Source organism: Gasterosteus aculeatus, chromosome 2 (genome assembly GCF_964276395.1).
Source record: "Gasterosteus aculeatus chromosome 2, fGasAcu3.hap1.1, whole genome shotgun sequence".
NCBI lineage: Eukaryota > Metazoa > Chordata > Actinopteri > Perciformes > Gasterosteidae > Gasterosteus > Gasterosteus aculeatus.
The window spans coordinates 10,269,294-10,287,796 of NC_135689.1; the positions used below are offsets into that span (position 1 = coordinate 10,269,294).

Below are 18,503 nucleotides of genomic sequence, written 5' to 3' on the forward strand. Positions count from 1 at the left end.
GAGTCGTAGCAGTTGAGTTATAATCCATCTACCTGAGTAATGCTCAGGCTCTGTTCCACACGAAGGAGCGGACAAATAAATAAAAAACATAAAGGTGACACCAGAAATTGATACTTAAAAATCATCTTGAGCAACAAGCACCTGGAGAGAACGGTCTGCAGCCGTTACTACTGTGGAGGGAAAAAGGCTCAGAAGGTTAATAGGTCATAAAAAGAACAAAACCTCCTAAAGGCAGAGCATAAACGTCCAGGGTTTTGCTGAACGATGGACCAAAGTATTGCATGTAACGATAATGCCATGGGATAGTTTTACCTTCTATTATTATTTTTATTGTACAAATCATTCCATGGTGAAGCATAATAATTCAAAAGAAAAGTGAACACATGCCTAAGTGTCTATTGTATTATTTGTCAAGTTGTTGCTGTCTAGCCGATAAGGTTGTGTTGTAACTGGGACCAAAAAAAGGTGTTGTTCTAAATTTGTGAATATATTATGGCAAAACATTTACATGACAGAATACACCCAAAGGACACCTCGGCGCTGTGTAACAGGATGTTTAAGAGGTGAATATGCAGCGACGGTGTTACGTGTCAGGATGGGGCAAGACACCTTCCCCCGTCCTGTCTTTGTATTTCTTTCTCGTCTTGGTCCCTCTCTCTCTTTCCAGGTGCCATCCCGGTGATTGGGTTCCACTTGTGTCCGTCAATCAACTGGGCGTTTGCTCGGAAATAAAAGGAGGAAGATCGAGTGGAACGGGGAGATGCAGTTCGAATGAATGTATTTGTGAAAAGTTGTTACTTTATTGGTTGATGCTTCTTCTGTATTTTTGTGTTACCAAATATGTTTTAGAGAAGCATGCGGCCATTTTGTTTATTCTGTTTCTAGAGGTGGGTGATCAGGCCTAGTTTTTTTATATTACTTTCTTTTGTTTGGCTCAACCAGAGGTCCCAGCTTCCCCCACTCAGCGTACAACATTGTATTAATATTGGAGTGTCTTACAATAAATTGTAATTGTAAATTTGTCCAACTGACCGCAAAAAGGGGACGTAACAGACGGCATAAAAAGTTGGGATTCTCATTTTGTTTAGACCTGTGTAGTATCTTTACCTTACCTTTACCTTTACCTTCTATCTCAGAGCGAACAACTATTTGCAATGGAAAGTGGTGTAAAGATTAGTAGAGAGGGCAGTGGCATGAAGTCCGTCCCCTTCTGTGTGTGTGTTGTGATCAAAGCTTCTGTATGCCTTGTTTACACAGCTACGCCAGCCTTTTAGTGCATGTGCGTTCTCTTTTTAGCTCCACTGGTCAGGTCATTGCCGTGTTTTGCATTGTTTATATGGGGTGTATCGCTAATGGGGCAGCTCCAAATGGAAGTGTAGCCTACCGGCCAAACAAATTCCCAATCCCAACTTCAATTCCAACACACGGTTAATTGTCCTAAGCTAGAAACTACGGCAGGGAGACGTGTTCCCAATTGTTACATGTGTGTGTCTTCATTTTTTCACAGCAAGTAACCTTTGAATAGCAAACCAAGGCTCACTAAGCAATGAGAGAATGAATAGGCCATCATTGTGCTGTTTTCTCCAATCACATTAAGTAATTTTAGTTTTAACTTGAGTTAACGTTTGTATGTATGCTGAGAGGAAGGTACACATTCGTCTTGATTACCTGCATTCATAAATTTACATTTGATTCATACTTTTTCACTGCAGTTTAGTCTTTATAGGTTTTGAAGGAATCACTTGTCCTGCCTAGAGGAGAACTTCCCCATAGGAATCATTTTGTGGGATTGTAACCTGCGTATTGTCGGCAGGATATTCAAATTATTATTTGGCCACGGTCTAGGTTCGTTGGGAGAGGTTAGATAACAATTTGACACACACACACACAAAGAAAATGGAGCCGCTGGATTGATTTCAAAGATTATATTGAACCGTATAAACACGTATAAAATCCTGCTCAACACTGACTATGCCCTTATTGACACATTATCAACCCTGTTCCGTTGAAATGGTAAACGGATCCTTGAATTGTCTTGAATTCCTTCAGTTGATTCCTCGAAGATCATTTTCCTTTAGGTTCAAGCCCTCCTTGTTTTCTTTCAAGGTCTGTTCGAAAAGTCAAAAGGAATCAAAAGAGTAAGTCAAACGTGAACTCTGTTGCCCTCTTTGTCCAAACACTTTGAGTCTGCCTTGTGTATGAAAAGCGCTATACAAATAAAATGGCCTTGCCTTGCCTTGCCAAACACACTGGTGCACTACTTTGTTTACGTTGAAATGGTCATTTTAAGTACGCTATACTAGCTCAAAAGTACTCCTGACTGACTATTTTTGGTTACTTCAACTCAAGTGTAAGTATACTACACTAAATAAGCATGTGTTAGTACAACATATAATACATGTTTAACTTTACTTGAATTTACTTGAACAAGTTCCTTTACTTGATTTTTTCAAGGCAATCGGTTTGCATGCTTTTTTTAAGTAAGGTTTACTGATTGGATTTTACAGTGCAGGTGATGAGAACTGAAGAAGAAGCTGTCCTCTCCTCAGCAACAGGAAATATCTCCGTCCAACTCCTCAACTCCTTGGTGTAAGGAGATGATCGGGTTTCGTGGTGGCTCACCATCTCCCTCGTCAGGGAAAATTATATATCCAGAAGCAGAAGGTATTCAGGCAACCTCAAAAACGCAGCCAAAAGTTGTAAAGTTCTCTGAATCACTTTTCTCCTGTGGCATAAATGCAGTCTCAATGCGTCTTTAACAGTTTTACCAGTTGTTACTTTGGTCGCTGAACTACTGTAAAAACAGTTAGCACTCCTTCAAACTGATATTTTTCTAGGAAGGGTTGGGCCATGTTTTCTTTTACCCAATCGGGACTTTGCATTTCCAGAAATAACCAATGAAAAGCATATCTATGTAAAACTTCTGTGATTGACACCCTGCCCAACAAGCAGAAATGCATTAGACCAGAACGACAACAAACACTTTTATCAATCTTGTTACATCACAATTATAAAACAATATATTAGGTACTATCCACTTACAGGAAGTTACTCGGCAACCATCCCACCACTGGTAACAAGGGGAGCCCCCCAACCGCCCTCCACCACCACAGAAAACCTTTTTTAAACAGGAAGATAAAACATAAGTGAAAGTCATTTCTCACACACCAGTTCATGTCACATAAATAATCTAATAGATTGTTTCAATGAGAGGTTTGTGTTGTCTTTGGCCAAGAAAACAGTTTAACATAAGCATGGAAGACACATAACAAATGACATTTTGTATCTCGCAACTCAAAAATGTCCAACCTCCTCAGGGAAAAGGTTCAACCGAACACTCAAAGTCACAGTTCCTCCTCTGTAATAGACTAAAATCTCGCAACAAGGTAAAAACACATCTCCCAATGTTATCAAAGTATTTAGTAGTTAAACAATCATTTCAAGTGGTCTTCTTTGTCAAAAAAAGTGCCTAAACAACTTTGACGCTGCACTGCACTTCAGTGGGGAGTTCAGTTGACAAAGTAAAAGAAAATTCTGTTTTAAAAGCATCACATCATTTTTTTTCAGGGTTTTGAACTCTCAAATCAACATTTCATGATATTTACTCGTATCTTAAAACAGTCTGCAACAGGTCAAATGCATGAGAAGTTGTAAAGATTATATTGGAAGCCTCTTGACCGGTATTTGGTTTGTTTTGCTTCCTAACAAATATAACACGTTAATTTCCCTGTTTGAAAAATCCATATGGTTGAACACAACTTAACAAATTAGAACAAAACAAAACCTAAGACAAAAATTTACCTTTTCAAGGAAATTTGTGCGTACATTTCTTTGGGCGATAGTCAGTTTTTCACAGTGCGTTTGGCTACTAATTAGCTTCAAATGAGCCACATTAATGTCACCTGGCTTAAATATTCATTCATTCCAGAGATCCTCTTAGAGATCCTCAGAGAGACGCTCTTATTTTCTTCTCCAGAAAAGTGGATGACGGCCGGTGTTTTTTGTAGCAAAAGCTTTATTTCATTATCATCAGTTGTTTTAGGGGGATGGTTCATATCTTTCCTTTTTGTGGTCAGTCTGAATAGATTTTTTTGTCGTGTTCAAATGCTGCATGCGGGTCAATTCATCCCGTTCACACTACCAACTATCCTGACGTCAAACAATCATTATTATTTATTCCCTGTGATGGTGATCCCCATGAAACAAACAGCATTAGACTATAAGCGTGCTGTGATGGTAATATGATGAGCTTCTGGCTTTACTTTTGTTGAACGCAGGGTAAAACGCTTTGAACGATACTTAGAGCCCCATGTCTTTGCTAAGGACACAGCGGTTATGTTTTCATGGCAGCTTAAGAGAAGTCTTGATCCATAGAGCATTTATCAAATCTAACCCCCCAAATCAGTTTCACAACAGCTGCAAATGGGACAGTGGAACATCAGTCACTGTAAAGGACATGCACAATGCAAAAAAAACTAAATTAATGATGGGCCGTAACCAAAGCCGGTTTCACGGCACCACGGCTGGCATCATTTATCACTTCAAAGATCCACTTAATGCATCGTTCCAGTCCGGTCAAAGCTCTGTATTATGAAAATAATAAGAATGTAAGGATTTTCGGCTTTGCAAATCCCCCCCCCCAAAAAAGGGACATTGTCAAACAGAAGTTAAGTGTATGGAAGGGAAATAATGGTTTTAGTTGCTAAGAAGGAGAAACTGGCTAATTTAATGTTGTCCCCCCTTGTGTTGGGGATCCCCTTGACCACATCCACAGAATTACAGCACTCCAGTCTGTGGATCCTCCTGGCTTTCAATGGTTGTAAGGAGAATGTATAGTGAGAAACCAGAGGCAAAGTTCCTACTGAGCCACGGCACCATTAACACCATAAATCACCTGGCAAATACAAGAATCTCCGGAATTCAACCCTGTCGGCTTCTTCTTTTTCACCCCCCCCCCCTCCCCCCTTCTGCCTTTGCAGGCAAACATATTTGAAACAAAGACCTTTTTCTTCCATGTTTTTTTCTCTTACTTGCCTTTAATACTTCTCTCCTAAATTACCTGCTGTCAACACGTCTGATACATATTTAGTGTGGACGTCATTTTATTTGAGTCAAAATTTCCACAGAGTAATGGCAGTCGTAAAGCTCCCCTGACAACTACTAACACCTGCTGAAAATGGTATCAAATATTTACCAAATGACAGCTGATCCACTGAGTGATTAACTAATGAATCTGGAGCAGGAAGTCTTTCCCTGCAGCAGACGGGATCAGCTTCCTCGTGGCTGTCAGTGGTCCTCGGTGACAGCTCGTTTACAGTACAGCCACTGATATAAAACTGTCAGCACGTTTCAAAAATGTGTGAGGTTCGGGTAGGAACATCGATACCCCAGGTCACATTATAATAAGAGGAGGTTTAGTCCTTCTTCGCGAGAGCTGCTGTCTAAGTTTGAAGTGTAAAACTACTGAGACCCGAGAGAATCTGTGACCCACTTCTGTCACATTGAAGCCAAATTCCCAGAGGGCACAATTTAGCTCAGTGCGAGGATCATGCAGGAATCCAAAATAGCAGGAGAAAAAAATAATGTTTCCATGACATAATTTACAGTTAACAACTTCTCACAGTGATGCTGTTAAAAACTAAGTCTTCATTCCCTTTTAAGATAAGTTCTTCAGTGATTGAACCTCGTGGCCAGTCGTCTGTTCTAAAGGCGTCTAAGCTACACATCTAACGCCCCCGAAGAAGGAGACCAGCCCCAACTTGCACCACTACAATTTGGCTATTGAAAATGCAAGGGTTGGGAAGGAGGAGGCGAGATATCTTGTCATGGTGCCCTGTGGGTTCAGGAGGGCTGGAAGGACTGCCCTGTCTCAGTGATTAATGATGGGGGACTAGGAGGGATGGATCGAGGAGGAGGAGGCTCATGTTGCGAGTGTAACCTTAATAAACTGTAGAGTTTTCAATTAATCTAAAACATGCCTTTATTTGATTACTTTCTTTTGTTTTGTTTTTTCCCTCAGAGATCTGAATCCTTCATGAAATTCTGCTGGAAAAAGATCTGAAATCGAATCAGCGATGAATAAGGTAAACATTACACAAGGGCTGCAGTTTTCCCAAATGCATTTATTAATAAGCGTGTACAGCATATGACATCAATTAATCAAGAAACGTATAAAAGACTTGCTGTGTACCTTAATGGGATTAATAAAAATATAACAGCATTGGTTATTAATGTTATTCTTCCCATTTCACGCTTAAACATTTTATGCAATTGACCCGTTATTTACAGTAGAAAAGAGCCAAACGTAACACTTAGAAAAAGAGGGAAATCACTCTTAACAAGATTCTCACATGCATTGAACGTGCAACAACAATATGAATGTAACAGCCACAAAATAACAGCAAAACATGTAGTAATTTATAGATCAAATGTGTTTTGAATGCCCCGTGAGTAATATGAGCAGCAGGTTTGAGCCGCAGTCATTAGTCTCTGTGGATGAGAAACACAAATGATATCGCTGTAGCTCTCCTTCAATTAAGATATGTTCATAGAGTTTAATTAAAATGTTTCATGAATGGTGTGTTAAGGGGATTTAAACCCAGGGATGCTAATAAGACATCAACCAGTCTTTCATAAGTGAAAGTGGATGAAGAATATCATTGAGATTCTGATGAGCACGGGAGGAATGTCCATTATGGACCCCTAGGGCCAGTTTGAAATGCCAGCACGGTGATGGCTGCCTGTGCTCGTACAGGAGGGCGGAGGGCCCTTTGCAACAGGTGGAAGCATGCAGCTCAGACGGGGCAGGTCCGCGGGGTCGTTACACTGACCACTGCCGCCGTAAGCGCCAAAAAGAGAGGAGGACGTAGGAGCGTAGTCCATAAATTGCAGCTCTGAGAAGGTTCTTTCAACGCATTCACCCTGAAGCCTCGACTGGTCTGCACATGAGCTCGACCTGAGGGAAGGGCTATAAGGAGCCCACTGGGAAAACCTGGCGCCCGTTCCATGCCTCTGCTCCTTTTTGTGCCTCATCCTGCGGTTCTGAAACCAAATCTTCACCTGGCGGTCGGTGAGACGCAGCCCGGCGGCCATCTCCAGCCGCCGAGAACGACACAGGTAAGGGCTGAAGTGAAACTCCTTCTCCAGCTCCAGCAGCTGGCTTTTGGTGAAGGCCGTTCGCTCCCTTCTGACGCAGAGCCTTCCTCTGCCAGACAGATCCACCGCCAAGCCCCCCCCGACTGATGCAGGAGGAAGCAGATAAAGAAGAGAAGGGGATAAGAGCCACCGCGCAATATGTCACAGGCCTATCCTGAAACGTACACCCTCCTTGGACTTCAAGTGCCAGTGAGAACCATGTTAATCCTCCGCCAATCAACCTGGGACAAATTAGGGTTCTCGGCTCTTCCTGTGTATTCAGTCATGCTTTAGACACTATACAAGACTGGCTGTCTACTGTGTCATGTGTTCAGGGTAAGTTACCTCCTGAAGAAACAGTCTGGGGGAAACATCTGACGCCGCTACGGCTGCCTGACAGGCCACATTAATCACAGCTCCACACGGAAGCAGACCTGTCAAATCCCCATCTCAGTCACTTAAAAGGTATCATGGGACCACCACTGAAAATAACCACCATTAGAGATTCGATTTGACATGTATATGGGCAATACCGGGGCCTTCTTGACAACAGCATAACACACAGGGGTTAATGGATCTCTTATGGCCGTAATGATAGTGGCCTTAGAAGGAAGAGGGCTCTCCTCAGACTGGCAAACTGTTGCTTCATTGTTGATTTTAGTTTCAAGGTTGTGATGTTTATTTATTTATGTAAATAAAAAACATTTTGGTAATTTATTTATATTTGTTGTTTAACATACTCTACTTTAATGTATTTAATATTAAAACGTTCTATTTCTGTGATTGACAATGATTAACACTCAAAACAAATGTATTTAGTGAATAGAACCGATTTATTGAAAGGTGCCCAACCGTGTCACTGTAGCTTTAGAAGATTATTTCTAACCTGAACAGAAAACAACTAGCAAGTCAATGACATTTACATAAACAATGTGACACATTATTATCAAGCTATAGTGAGACCTTTGCTTGTACTACGTAGAAATGTTGTCATCAGGTAAGATTGGGGAGCTCACTGGCTTCAGTTGTGTCTTCATGAAACAAAGAGTCTAAGCAGCTATAGAGTCAGAGATAAGCTGTATATCAGACTGCACATTTTAAAGATTGTGCACTCACTTTTGAGCTTTAAAAAAAAAGACAAAACCAGAGTTACCATATAGTTCTGAATCAGCTGGCCGTGGATTCATCCAGGGATAAATTACTCCTGAGTGGCAGATGGCGAGTAGACCGCAGCTCCTGCTCTTGAAGTCCACCTCGGCATGGCAGTGACCCAGAGGCTCCAGTGGGCACTGAAGATGTTCACCTGGGTTCAACCTGGAACTGACATGAGCAGAGGAGGTCATGTTTGGCTGATTAAGTTCAGTTTCTTTGCCTTCTCCTCCTCCTTCATCGTATCCCGCGCTCAGTTTTGGCACTTGTCCAGAGCTCACAGCAAAACTGTTGCCATGCAGTAGTAGGAGGGCAGACTGTTGGGGGTCCATGGACCCAGCTCATCAAACTGTATGATACCAGGGGTCTCTCAACAGTAGTAAAGAATATAGCACTTCTGAACGTCTAGTATCCGATCAAAATGAACCTGATTTAAAAAGCCATGCAGCGAAGCGCACTTGAAATAACCACGTGTAACATTTGAATAACGTTTACCAGAAGGGAGCCGTAGTCACGTGAGGCCATCGTCCAATAGCAGAGCTTCGGAGTTGCAAAGTGATCCGCAGGCAACTTGGGGCGACCGGAGAAGCGTCTGCGATATTTCTTCAGATAACATTTCTATGAGCCGCCTGCGTTCCTTTATCTATAAAACACAAAACGGAATATGAGTTGACGCCAACAACTGTGTCATAACTGTCAGGGGTAAATAAGATGGGTGTGTTTACGCGTGAGGGAGACACAATGGCAGAGAGGGGGAGACCGCGCGGTGTGAGGAACGTCTCGTTTCAAACTCAGCGTTGATTTCTTGTAATGTTGTCAATATTTCCCGACAGGACGCGATTGTTAGAAGGACCCACGTGTCTGCAGCTGCACATCCCGACCCCGTGGTAGGTTTGACCACAGCGTGAGGACTTCCTGGTGAATAATGTCGATGAGCTAATACACTCCATGGTAATGCGTCATCGACCACAACTGATTATTTCACGTCGGCTTTTTCAGATGTAAAACGTCTAATAAGGAATTGGTAATTGCGGTGTATTTTTCTGCAATTAAATATAATAACAGAATAGGAAGAAGAAGAATTTCCCTGTATTTCAAGGTTGTTAGCTGCTCCATATGGGCACTGCGAAACGCCCGGCTCGTGTAAAATAAATAATTCCGATTGTTTTGGATAATTTGGTTTGCAACTTATTTGACTGCCCAGTATAAATCGGCGGGCTTTCCCTTTTAAATACGAACATATGCGTATAACTGTTGGGGCGAAAGTATAGCTTTGGCTTAATCGGATTCACGGGGAGTGGTCAAACAAAGGCTTTGACAGTCATTGCCACACAAAGACAAAGGAGGCAATCTTTGGAGACTTTTTTTTTCCTCCCGGCGCATTTGCATTAAGCAGGCATCACTGTACAGTATCGAGTGTCCCTGTCTGTGGCTCTGTGGCGACGGACAAACGCAGGGGACGTTTGGGTGGGGGACACCCCGCTTGCTCCACGGCCGGATGGACAAAGGAGTGGGGGAGATGTTCTCCAGAGTCCTTATTTGACGCCTGTTTTAGAGCTACAATGCAGTCCATACAAAGTACAGGGAAGTTGGAAATACACTTAGAAAGGTGCAAAGCACTTAAACGAAGTGTGGATTTTGGAACTTCGTTTAAAACTCCCGTAATAAATGTGTTGGGGGGAATTATTTGAGCTAAATGCTACATCAATTGTGGGCAAAGTGAGTTACCCTTGGGAAGAAAAGAAAACTCATAAAACACGAGTGCGTCGTTTCAACACGACACAACGTGTGCAAAGTGGATAAATAACTAGAATAATGAAGCCATTGCAATTATTAAATAAAACTGTGCAGCAAAAGAAACGTCTTCCAAAAAGAGGGGTTTTTGGCATATCCTGTAAATCTCAGTTGAAGCAGGCTTTGGCTTTATAAGTTCCTTCTGGTGTTTGACCACAACAAAGCTGTGGAGAAATCCCCCTTCAGATGCCTCTCAGCGGTGATTGATTATGGACTCGGGGTTGCATAGCTTGGAAGAAGAGGAGCCTTCCCCCTTTTCCATTCACCCTTCGTTGCTTTGGCTGCCAACATCACTGAGGTTTCACCTGGTCTTTTCTTTTTTCTTTGTTGAATTTCCAAGGACACGATACGACCGTGATCAACATCAAACCGACTTTTACTCAAACCGAGTCCTAATTCAATTTAAACTAAAAATGAAAACATTTAGCTTGGATGCATCTCCTCAACTTGTCCATTAAAAGGGCAGCTAAATTACTAGCAGAATCCATAGAAATGAAAGCTTGCATCTCGTAACAATGCTAATAGTTATTATTGTCATTGTTTGTAATATAATTTAGCTCTATGTTGTATTATCAGGCAAATTAAGCACTGACAGAAATGCGGGAAAGTAATTAAATCCGTTGTTGTTTTCCTTACCTCACACCCTTGAACACACTCTCTATTGGAGATAGGAGCTGTGATATACTAGCTCAGCGAGACCATAATTTAGCTCCTCCGTGGCTCCACCACAATTCTCCGTGAACTCTGTTTGAACCGCCTCGGTGGCAATAAATCATTTTTCTCTCTCACACAAAAGCGCGCCGGTCGCTCCGGGTGTCGAGCCCGTTACAATCCCTCCTCGCCGCGCGCGCGCTCTCGCCTGCTAACACAAACAACACAGCAAATCGTCGATAAACTTTTATTTCCAATAACTTACGACGGTATTGGGGAACGGGGATATCTGGAACCGCGCGCATCTGAAGAATAAAATCGTTGCATTCTGTATTTTCCCCCCCAAATTATATAGTCCTTAAAATTAAAAAACAAACAAACACACAATTGTTTTTCAGGGGTCAACAAATGCACTGATCGGTTAATGCATTTCTCAGGGAACAGAGGCGGGCAGGAGACCGGGAGAGAGCCGGGGAGAAGACGTTAATGGGCAGAGGATGCTGTCGGTTAAAACGGTGCATACAAATGGCGCTGTCTTGGCAGAGCAAGGAGAAGATTTATGGGCCCGATGCCCTATATTGCTGTAAACAATGCAGAGTGAAATGAAAGGACTGGAGTTTGCAGACTGCACTTTGTAAGTGAGGAAAAGACACACATTGTCAATTTCCTAAACAAGTCCTGACTTGCATGAGCATGTCCATTAACATGGAGTCATAATTTGGGCCTGTTTAAAGCACAGCTCGCTGTAAATTCTGGCCTGTCTGTGGAGAGTGCACACTAACATAAATCGTGCAGCTCTGAGACATTGTATATCTCAATGTGTCACATTTGGAAATTACTTTTTGTTTACCCGGGGGAAATTTGCGTATCAGAATATCTTTAAAAACAAATGTGTTTTATATTTTCTTCTGAAAGGTGATGTATGTGTATAATATGTTCGCAGCTTGTGTGTGTTTCAACAATTAAAGATATTTTTGTTCTCCTCTCAACTAATGATGATGGGCCTTTTATTATTAAAATGAAACATTTTTTTCATCATTGGAATCTTCAATTTTTAACTAATTTGGTTAAAATGGCGTGACGGCAGGTTTCCACCACGTGTTTAACATTTCGAAAGATGACCCTTTTCTTTTTACATGCAGGGCTCCAACATTGAATGAATGAATGAACACATGAATTGTCTGAAACATTCCAAATTTCAGCTGATGTGCTCAAACAATGGAGCAAAGCAACTAGTGGCCACACAAACACAGCAATCATAGAGCAAATTAGATAAAACGGACATTTGCACTTAACCTATATAACTGTGGATCTATAGTCTTTTAGTTCCAAATTCGGATCACTTCTGCTAATGAAAAGTGAATAACAGAATCATAACTCAATCTAGTGACTGTCGGGGCTCCCGGTGACACCTTAAACTGAGGGGAAATTACTGTAATTTCTAAGGTCTTTAACGATGCAGCAAATAAGTTAATGAAAAATTCAACTCAGCGAGGCATTATGATGACACAGTGTTTCTGGCACGTTTCCTCGTGGTCATCGTGTCCCGTGGATGTGATGTTGGAGTCTCCAAGCTGCTTTGTCGCGCCCTGCTTGGAAGGTTTGCGAACACTGACAGCAAATCATTTAACATGTCTGATGGAGTTTTGAAATGTAGCTTTATGTAAATGTGTTTAACCCAAGCACAGAAGACCCTCCATCCCCCACCCCACAGCACCCACAGGCACGCGCTCACACACGCACGCACGCACGCAAACACGCTCACAGCGACAACAAAAAAAAAGGAAAAGACGCGGTGCATCTGCTCACAAGAGTGAACGGATGGGCGAAAGATTTACGGATTTATGACACACCCACTGCTGGTCAATGCGAAGGAGCCTCTCTGTCCCTGGAAAATAGCAGCGTGACCCCTGTTTCAACTCTCAGCTTTTATGCAACATGTCTGCCGCTTAAACCCACTGCGCCACATCAATACACCTTTCATCAAAAACCAAAGTGGTTGAGGAAGGCACACCTGAGACGAGGAAGGAGGGGGGGGGGGGGGGGGGGGGGGTTTGCAGCCTACTTACATACATTCCCTGAAAGCAGGGAATAAAAAACCACGCCGACACAACAGCTGATCATTACGGCTTCGATTGTGCCTCTTGTTAAAACATTTTGGTGGCAGTTTGTGTCAAGTTCTCTTTTTTGTCTTCCGAGAGAAAGAGAGAGAAAAAGTCCTCGCCCGAGGTGCACATACATCAGATGGAGCCCGCAGCGGTGCAATGTGAGCTAAAAATCTCGTGTGATTCAACAGTTTTGAGTCAGAAAAAAAGTCTGTTATGGCTGAGTAAGTGTTGTGGAATTTAAACACTGAAAACCCATTACATAATGATTATAGTTCCTTAGCTTTTTTGTACAGGACTGCTTAAAACTATGGCTGAAGGATGATATATTATTTAAAACTTGAAGAGTGGAAAATAATAAAAAAGGAAAAACAAAGAAGTCACTGATGTTGTTTAGACCAACTTTGAAGTTAACAGATATTTTGATGAAAATATCTGTGTGAATATTGAACACGTTTGTAAACGAAAAGTCAAGAGAGAATATCTCTGAAAATCATTCCTCGTGTTCATCTTAATAAAAATATTTTATTATAAACCAAAATTGACATCCCATCATTGTTCAGATTGTTATTTGAGCTCCACCGGTAACGCACAAGTAGGAGGAGCCGACTGAAGCTCAGCCTATAAATGAGACACACTGCGATTAGTTGTTTGGGTTTTAGCGTCAGCTGTTTATCGAGACATGCTGTTTCCCTGAGCTCTGCAAGATGATGTCGTGTGTTGCTCAACGCATCCAAATAAGACCATTGTGATACATTCAAGGCCACTTTTACGATTTCCCAAATGAATTGAACAGAAAAGATGCTGAAATATCAATAATAGCAATACTTCATATTTAACGTCTTTGGAGTTGGGGTATCCCAGAGCTAAACATTATTTATTAGAAACAAGCTTCGTTCTGTTTTACAGAATTTCCATTTGGATTATATGTTTTAGGAAGAAGTGGAGTGTCAGTGGAAAGTTCGCAAGGTTGTTTTTTTACCTTGAAGGTCCCTGTCCATTAACTAATCACAATGACCAACTGTCCTAGTACTGTCAGGCGCACCAAGCTATAATTGGCTGCTTGTTTTTGAGCGGATGTACTGACCTGAGGACAGTTATTCTCTTAAATCACACAGAAGTCACATGACCGCGCCGACTATGTTTGACTGGAAATAAATTGGAAATTGATCAGATTAATACGGATTTTTAACGGGATGTACACACACTTCCAGCATGGCTCAAAAAAAGCTACAAACAACTTTTCTAAGCCCGGCTAAGAATGTTGCATTTACGTGCAAGTCTTTTATCAGTGCATTAAATCAGATGGACGTTTCCGCACATGGCAGCTCTTTTTAAATCCACCGGAGAGGGTGCGAGTTTGGACGTATCGGATGCAGAGAAGAGGACGTGTCCGGGAGTTCTATATTGTTAAAAGGTCAACACATTCCGTGACGCCCCAACAGTGGGCCCATATCTCTTGGCACGGCCCAGAAACATCCACATAGAAAGCCGGCGGCCAGGGGGACCAGAGAGGGCGCAATCAGAAAGTGCACGCATAGAGAGCGAGTCAAGTCTCAGGGTTGGGGAGGTCGGCCATCCAGACTGAAATGAGCTTAATGGGACATAAAATGTGTCCTCGAGGTGAACTCGGCCATCTCCCACTTCGCCCCCCAAACTTCAATAAAGTACCTTTTCAGCCTCCCGACATGGAGGCGACAGGGCCCAGAAAGGAATTGGAGGGATGCTGCGACTGCGGCGAGCACATTAATTTCTCTAATCTGTCCAGCAACATAAAGGCTCCTGGATTCATTTTTCAGCGCCGTCTCACCATTAGTGCCTCTCCAAAAGCCCCGTCCAAAAAGCAGATGGCAACCGCTGTGGTGGAGTTAAAGGGCTTTATTTCAAAGTCCATTTAAACTCTCACGTTTGGAAATAATGCTTGTGGATACGGCTTGGTACATAATATTTTGTAAGATCAAAACTGTCTGTTGCCATAGCTGTTTTCCAGAACAGAACGCATGGCTCTCCAGTGAAAGATTGATGATGGAGAATACCTCTTCCCTTTGTGCTCCTTTGCCCCCCACTACGAGAGGCATTTTATGAGGCCTATTCATGTCACAATTCAATAATCTATCAAATTCTTGCGCGTCTTTGGGTTTAAGTCATGTCTACACTAAAACCAGTCCCATGAAAAAGAAGGAAAAGAAACCCTAAACAAAATGAATGCATCTTTGTAAAAAAAAGAAGAGAGATCTCAAGTCAGGTCGGTTGAGAGGTGCAGTTGTATCAGTCCAGCATGTGTGTTAACAGTCCTGTCGGTCCACCGGCCTGGGCGATGACGTTGCAGTCAGACGCACCGCACTACAAAACAATTGTAGTTGTTGTTGTTGTTGAATTCTCACGAGCTGCTGCACACTCAGGAGGCAAATCAGCCACTGGGGAGACAGCAGGTAAATATGGCAAAGTGTTTATAGAAGCACAAACCGAGAGTGAACCGACCAGAAACCATCAGCATTGATTTCTTTTAACCAAATGCACTTCAACAGAGCCTGATAACAAAGGTCAGTTAATTTACTCCACTACCACACGACGCGTTATAGAATCTATCTGCATCTTCAAGACTTTATTGTATTCATTTTTTTATTTCTGTACATTTGAAAACTGCATGGCGCAGTGGACTGCAGGGAAAAAAGCAGGGAAAATACCAGGTTACAAAATGAATAGGAATATTTTCACAACGATGTGTAATCTAACAAATGCCCTCTTAAACTGAAAGCATGCAGCTTTGTGTTCAAGTCAGAACGAAAGAGCACTGCCCCCCCCCCCCCCCCCCCCCCCCCCTCCCACACACACACACACACCCAACACACACACACACACGCTCGCGCGCAGACACACCACACGCACACAAAACACGTGCAGTCTGTGCACGTTGCTGAAGACGCAAGAATGAGCTGCAGGATTTACAATCACAATTTTAAATTAAAACACAGTGCTTGTTTCCCTCATGAAATGTTCAAGTACACATCTGTACACTTTTTAAGGTGATCCTTCCAAAAAGAGCCATAGAACTATAGCAGACCTCATCTTGCCTAAAATGAAGTTTGACCAAACGTATATAAAACTAGTAGACACTCACTATTTTATTGACCAACATGATTAGCACAACACTACACTCCGTTTATTGCATTTCACAATAATCTGCGGTTTAACGGTCTAAACACAACATTAACACCACAAAACTAAATTGTAAATCAAAATCCTGTTTCTGAAATACACGAGGTAATTCACACACGGTTATTGTCCAAAACAATACAAGTTCAAGATCAATGGTATGTTCCAGCTTTTTTTTTATACCAAAAATAACTATTATTATATTGACTTCCTTCCAGTGTTGTTTGAAATAAATAGATTGTGCATTTCACCTTGGGCACCAGGGCAAAAGAATGGCCCACAATAACATTTTGATAAAACGTATATTTTTTTCTACAATTATTTTCCTTCATTCAAAACATTTTTTAATAAAAAACATCATCTTAATTGAGCTTCAAATAAATTAAACCCTGTGTCACGTAAAAATTATTCGCAGTATTCGCAATAATCCATGCTATATAACATGCATTTTATATAACTTTGGAGTTAAAGGAAACTGCACAAGATAGCTACGAAAACAAAATATATAATTGTTCTATAAATAACCAGTCCTTTTCTCCTCCGTGCGTGGTTTTATAACCTGGTAATATCCTCGGCATGCTGTGCTCCGGTGAGTTCGTCGGGGGCCCCAGTGTTAGTGGCCGAAGCAGCGGCCACGGCGCCGGCTGCCGAGCTTGTGTTGGACCCGGAGGAGGAAGAGGATCTCACTTTGGTGTTCGGCAGCCTGTGATCCTTTTTCCATTTCATCCTGCGGTTTTGAAACCAGATTTTAATCTGTCGCTCGGAGAGAACCAGGGTGTGGGCGATCTCGATGCGCCTCCGCCGAGTTAAATATCGGTTATAGTGGAATTCCTTCTCCAATTCTAAGACTTGCTGCCGCGTGTAGGCTGTCCTAGACCGCTTGGGCTCCGTCCCATTGTAACCCGGGTTCACTGGAAATAGGATAAGTGGAGAGAAAGGGAGACGGGGAAGGGAGGAAAGGAGGGGTAAACAAGAATGGCCTCGACTGAGATATGGCTAGAAAGATTTATTGGATATGAATGTTTAGCTGTTTGAGAAATTTAAATGGGAAGTTAAGAACTTCTCAGGGTAATGAGAGGACACTCACATCCAACTATGACCTAAATTATTAATGCAAGATTACAAAGCTCGATTTTTTTTTTTCGTATTCATTTCTCCCCCTCTCACCATCGCGCAATACATAACAGCAGAAGCCACATGGTGATACGGCTGCCCTGAGTATACCTCGGCTATAAAATTTATGGCGGGTGTAATTACCAAAGCCGAGTCGTAAATCCGCCTCAATTGTGCCATTTCAAAGGCTTCCCAGCTATCGGAGCAGGGGCTGGCGACGAGATGGGAGTCAGAGGGACTGATAAAGGGAGGGAAAGGGGGAGAGGAGCACAGGGAGTGCAGGGAACACGAACACACAAGTTGCCTACCAGTGCTGACATGAATTTTCTTCATCCACGGGTACACCACGGGCTGCTTGGAGGAGGCTGTGCTGTTTGGATGCTCCGGGGTAGCTTGGTTGCAGGCGGAGGTTGCGGCCGGTGGGGTAGCGGGGGACATGGACAACTGTGGGGTTTCACATGAAGCTGGTTGCCCTTTCCCTGTCAGCAGGTGCGCAGAATGGGGTACTCCATGTCCCCTTGGCGTGTCGGGTTCGGGGATGCTTGCACAGTTATACTGGCGCTCTTGGTAGCTCGCCCGCGGAGGATATAACTCCTGGTGGTGATGCTGGAAGCCAGTCTCCCTTGCGCGGCTGTAATATTCGGGACTATGCTCGGGGATGTAGTTATTTTGCGAATATTCCTCGCATGGAGGAAATTTCGGATCAATGTAGTTAGACTCCATCAAATACGAGCTCATGATCATTAATTTCTGGAGTGGAAAATAATTTTTCTAGCTTTGTCGTTTTTCTGCTCCATAAAGCCCTCCTACTTGCAAGCAGCCCTGTAAAGTTACTTTTACCACGTGACCCAATGGCCCAATAGAAGAGTGAGAGGTAGTTCCCGGATATGGAACCAGAGGTATTTAGCATACCTACAGTCGCCATTGTGGGCACAAATCTCTCCCTCCCTTTCCCACTCTCTTCCCCTTCCCCTCTCTCTCTCTCTCTCTCTCTCTCTCTCTCTCTCTCTCTCTCTCTCTCTCTCTCTCTCTCTCTCTCTCTCTCTCTCTCTCTCTCTCTCTCTCTCTCTCTCTCTCTCTCTCTCTCTCTAGTTGTGTTACCAAGGCAATTGATCTTGGGGACAAAACTAGTAGCTATTGTTGCTGACCAAGGAAAAAATAAAACACGCAAAATCTTCTCTTCTCGATTATTCAATGGGACAATAGGTGATTTGCAATCGGGATATGATACGACAATAGCAAACCAATCATTGTGTTAGCCTATACGCGCTTTTATAAAGGTTAGCTGCTTATTAATGAAGGCAGAGTACTAACTGCACTTCAAATGTGATACTGATTACAATCCATTAACACACTTAAGATTTATCCTGTTTTGTAAAATTGATATTGTTGAGGGCATTT

General features: G+C 42.6%; 2 protein-coding genes and 1 long non-coding RNA gene across 3 annotated transcripts; 1 reads left to right on the forward strand and 2 right to left on the reverse strand.

The window, feature by feature from the left end:
- Nucleotides 1-6,102: 6,102 nt before the first annotated feature.
- LOC120828952 (homeobox protein Hox-A3-like) lies at nucleotides 6,103-10,755 on the reverse strand. The gene is made up of 4 exons (XM_040192649.2): nucleotides 10,714-10,755; nucleotides 8,779-8,926; nucleotides 8,288-8,454; nucleotides 6,103-7,238 (listed from the first exon to the last, which is right to left on the reverse strand). The coding sequence occupies exons 3-4, from the start codon at nucleotides 8,319-8,321 to the stop codon at nucleotides 6,703-6,705; spliced, it is 570 nt and encodes a 189-aa protein (XP_040048583.2). The 5' UTR covers nucleotides 8,322-8,454; nucleotides 8,779-8,926; nucleotides 10,714-10,755; the 3' UTR covers nucleotides 6,103-6,702.
- LOC144388874 (uncharacterized) lies at nucleotides 6,910-11,715 on the forward strand. Its single transcript, XR_013453134.1, has 3 exons — nucleotides 6,910-7,116; nucleotides 7,212-9,170; nucleotides 11,166-11,715. It is a non-coding gene; the product is annotated as an uncharacterized LOC144388874 (long non-coding RNA).
- A 4,219-nt stretch (nucleotides 11,716-15,934) lies between these two features.
- hoxc4a (homeobox C4a) lies at nucleotides 15,935-17,956 on the reverse strand. Its single transcript, XM_040193463.2, has 2 exons — nucleotides 17,411-17,956; nucleotides 15,935-16,900 (listed from the first exon to the last, which is right to left on the reverse strand). The coding sequence occupies exons 1-2, from the start codon at nucleotides 17,844-17,846 to the stop codon at nucleotides 16,542-16,544; spliced, it is 795 nt and encodes a 264-aa protein (XP_040049397.1). The 5' UTR covers nucleotides 17,847-17,956; the 3' UTR covers nucleotides 15,935-16,541.
- Nucleotides 17,957-18,503: the final 547 nt, after the last annotated feature.

Excerpts from the sequence above, each read along its gene's own strand:
- LOC120828952 (XM_040192649.2), bottom strand. The coding sequence starts at position 8,321 with ATGAATCCACGGCCAGCTGATTCAGAACTATATG. Across the intron at positions 7,239-8,287 it reads AGCTGATTCAGAACTATATG|TCGGGGGGGGCTTGGCGGTG; the intron begins GTAACTCTGGTT and ends CTCCTGCATCAG.
- hoxc4a (XM_040193463.2), bottom strand. The coding sequence starts at position 17,846 with ATGATCATGAGCTCGTATTTGATGGAGTCTAACTACATTGATCCGAAA. Across the intron at positions 16,901-17,410 it reads GAAAATTCATGTCAGCACTG|TGAACCCGGGTTACAATGGG; the intron begins GTAGGCAACTTG and ends TCCTATTTCCAG.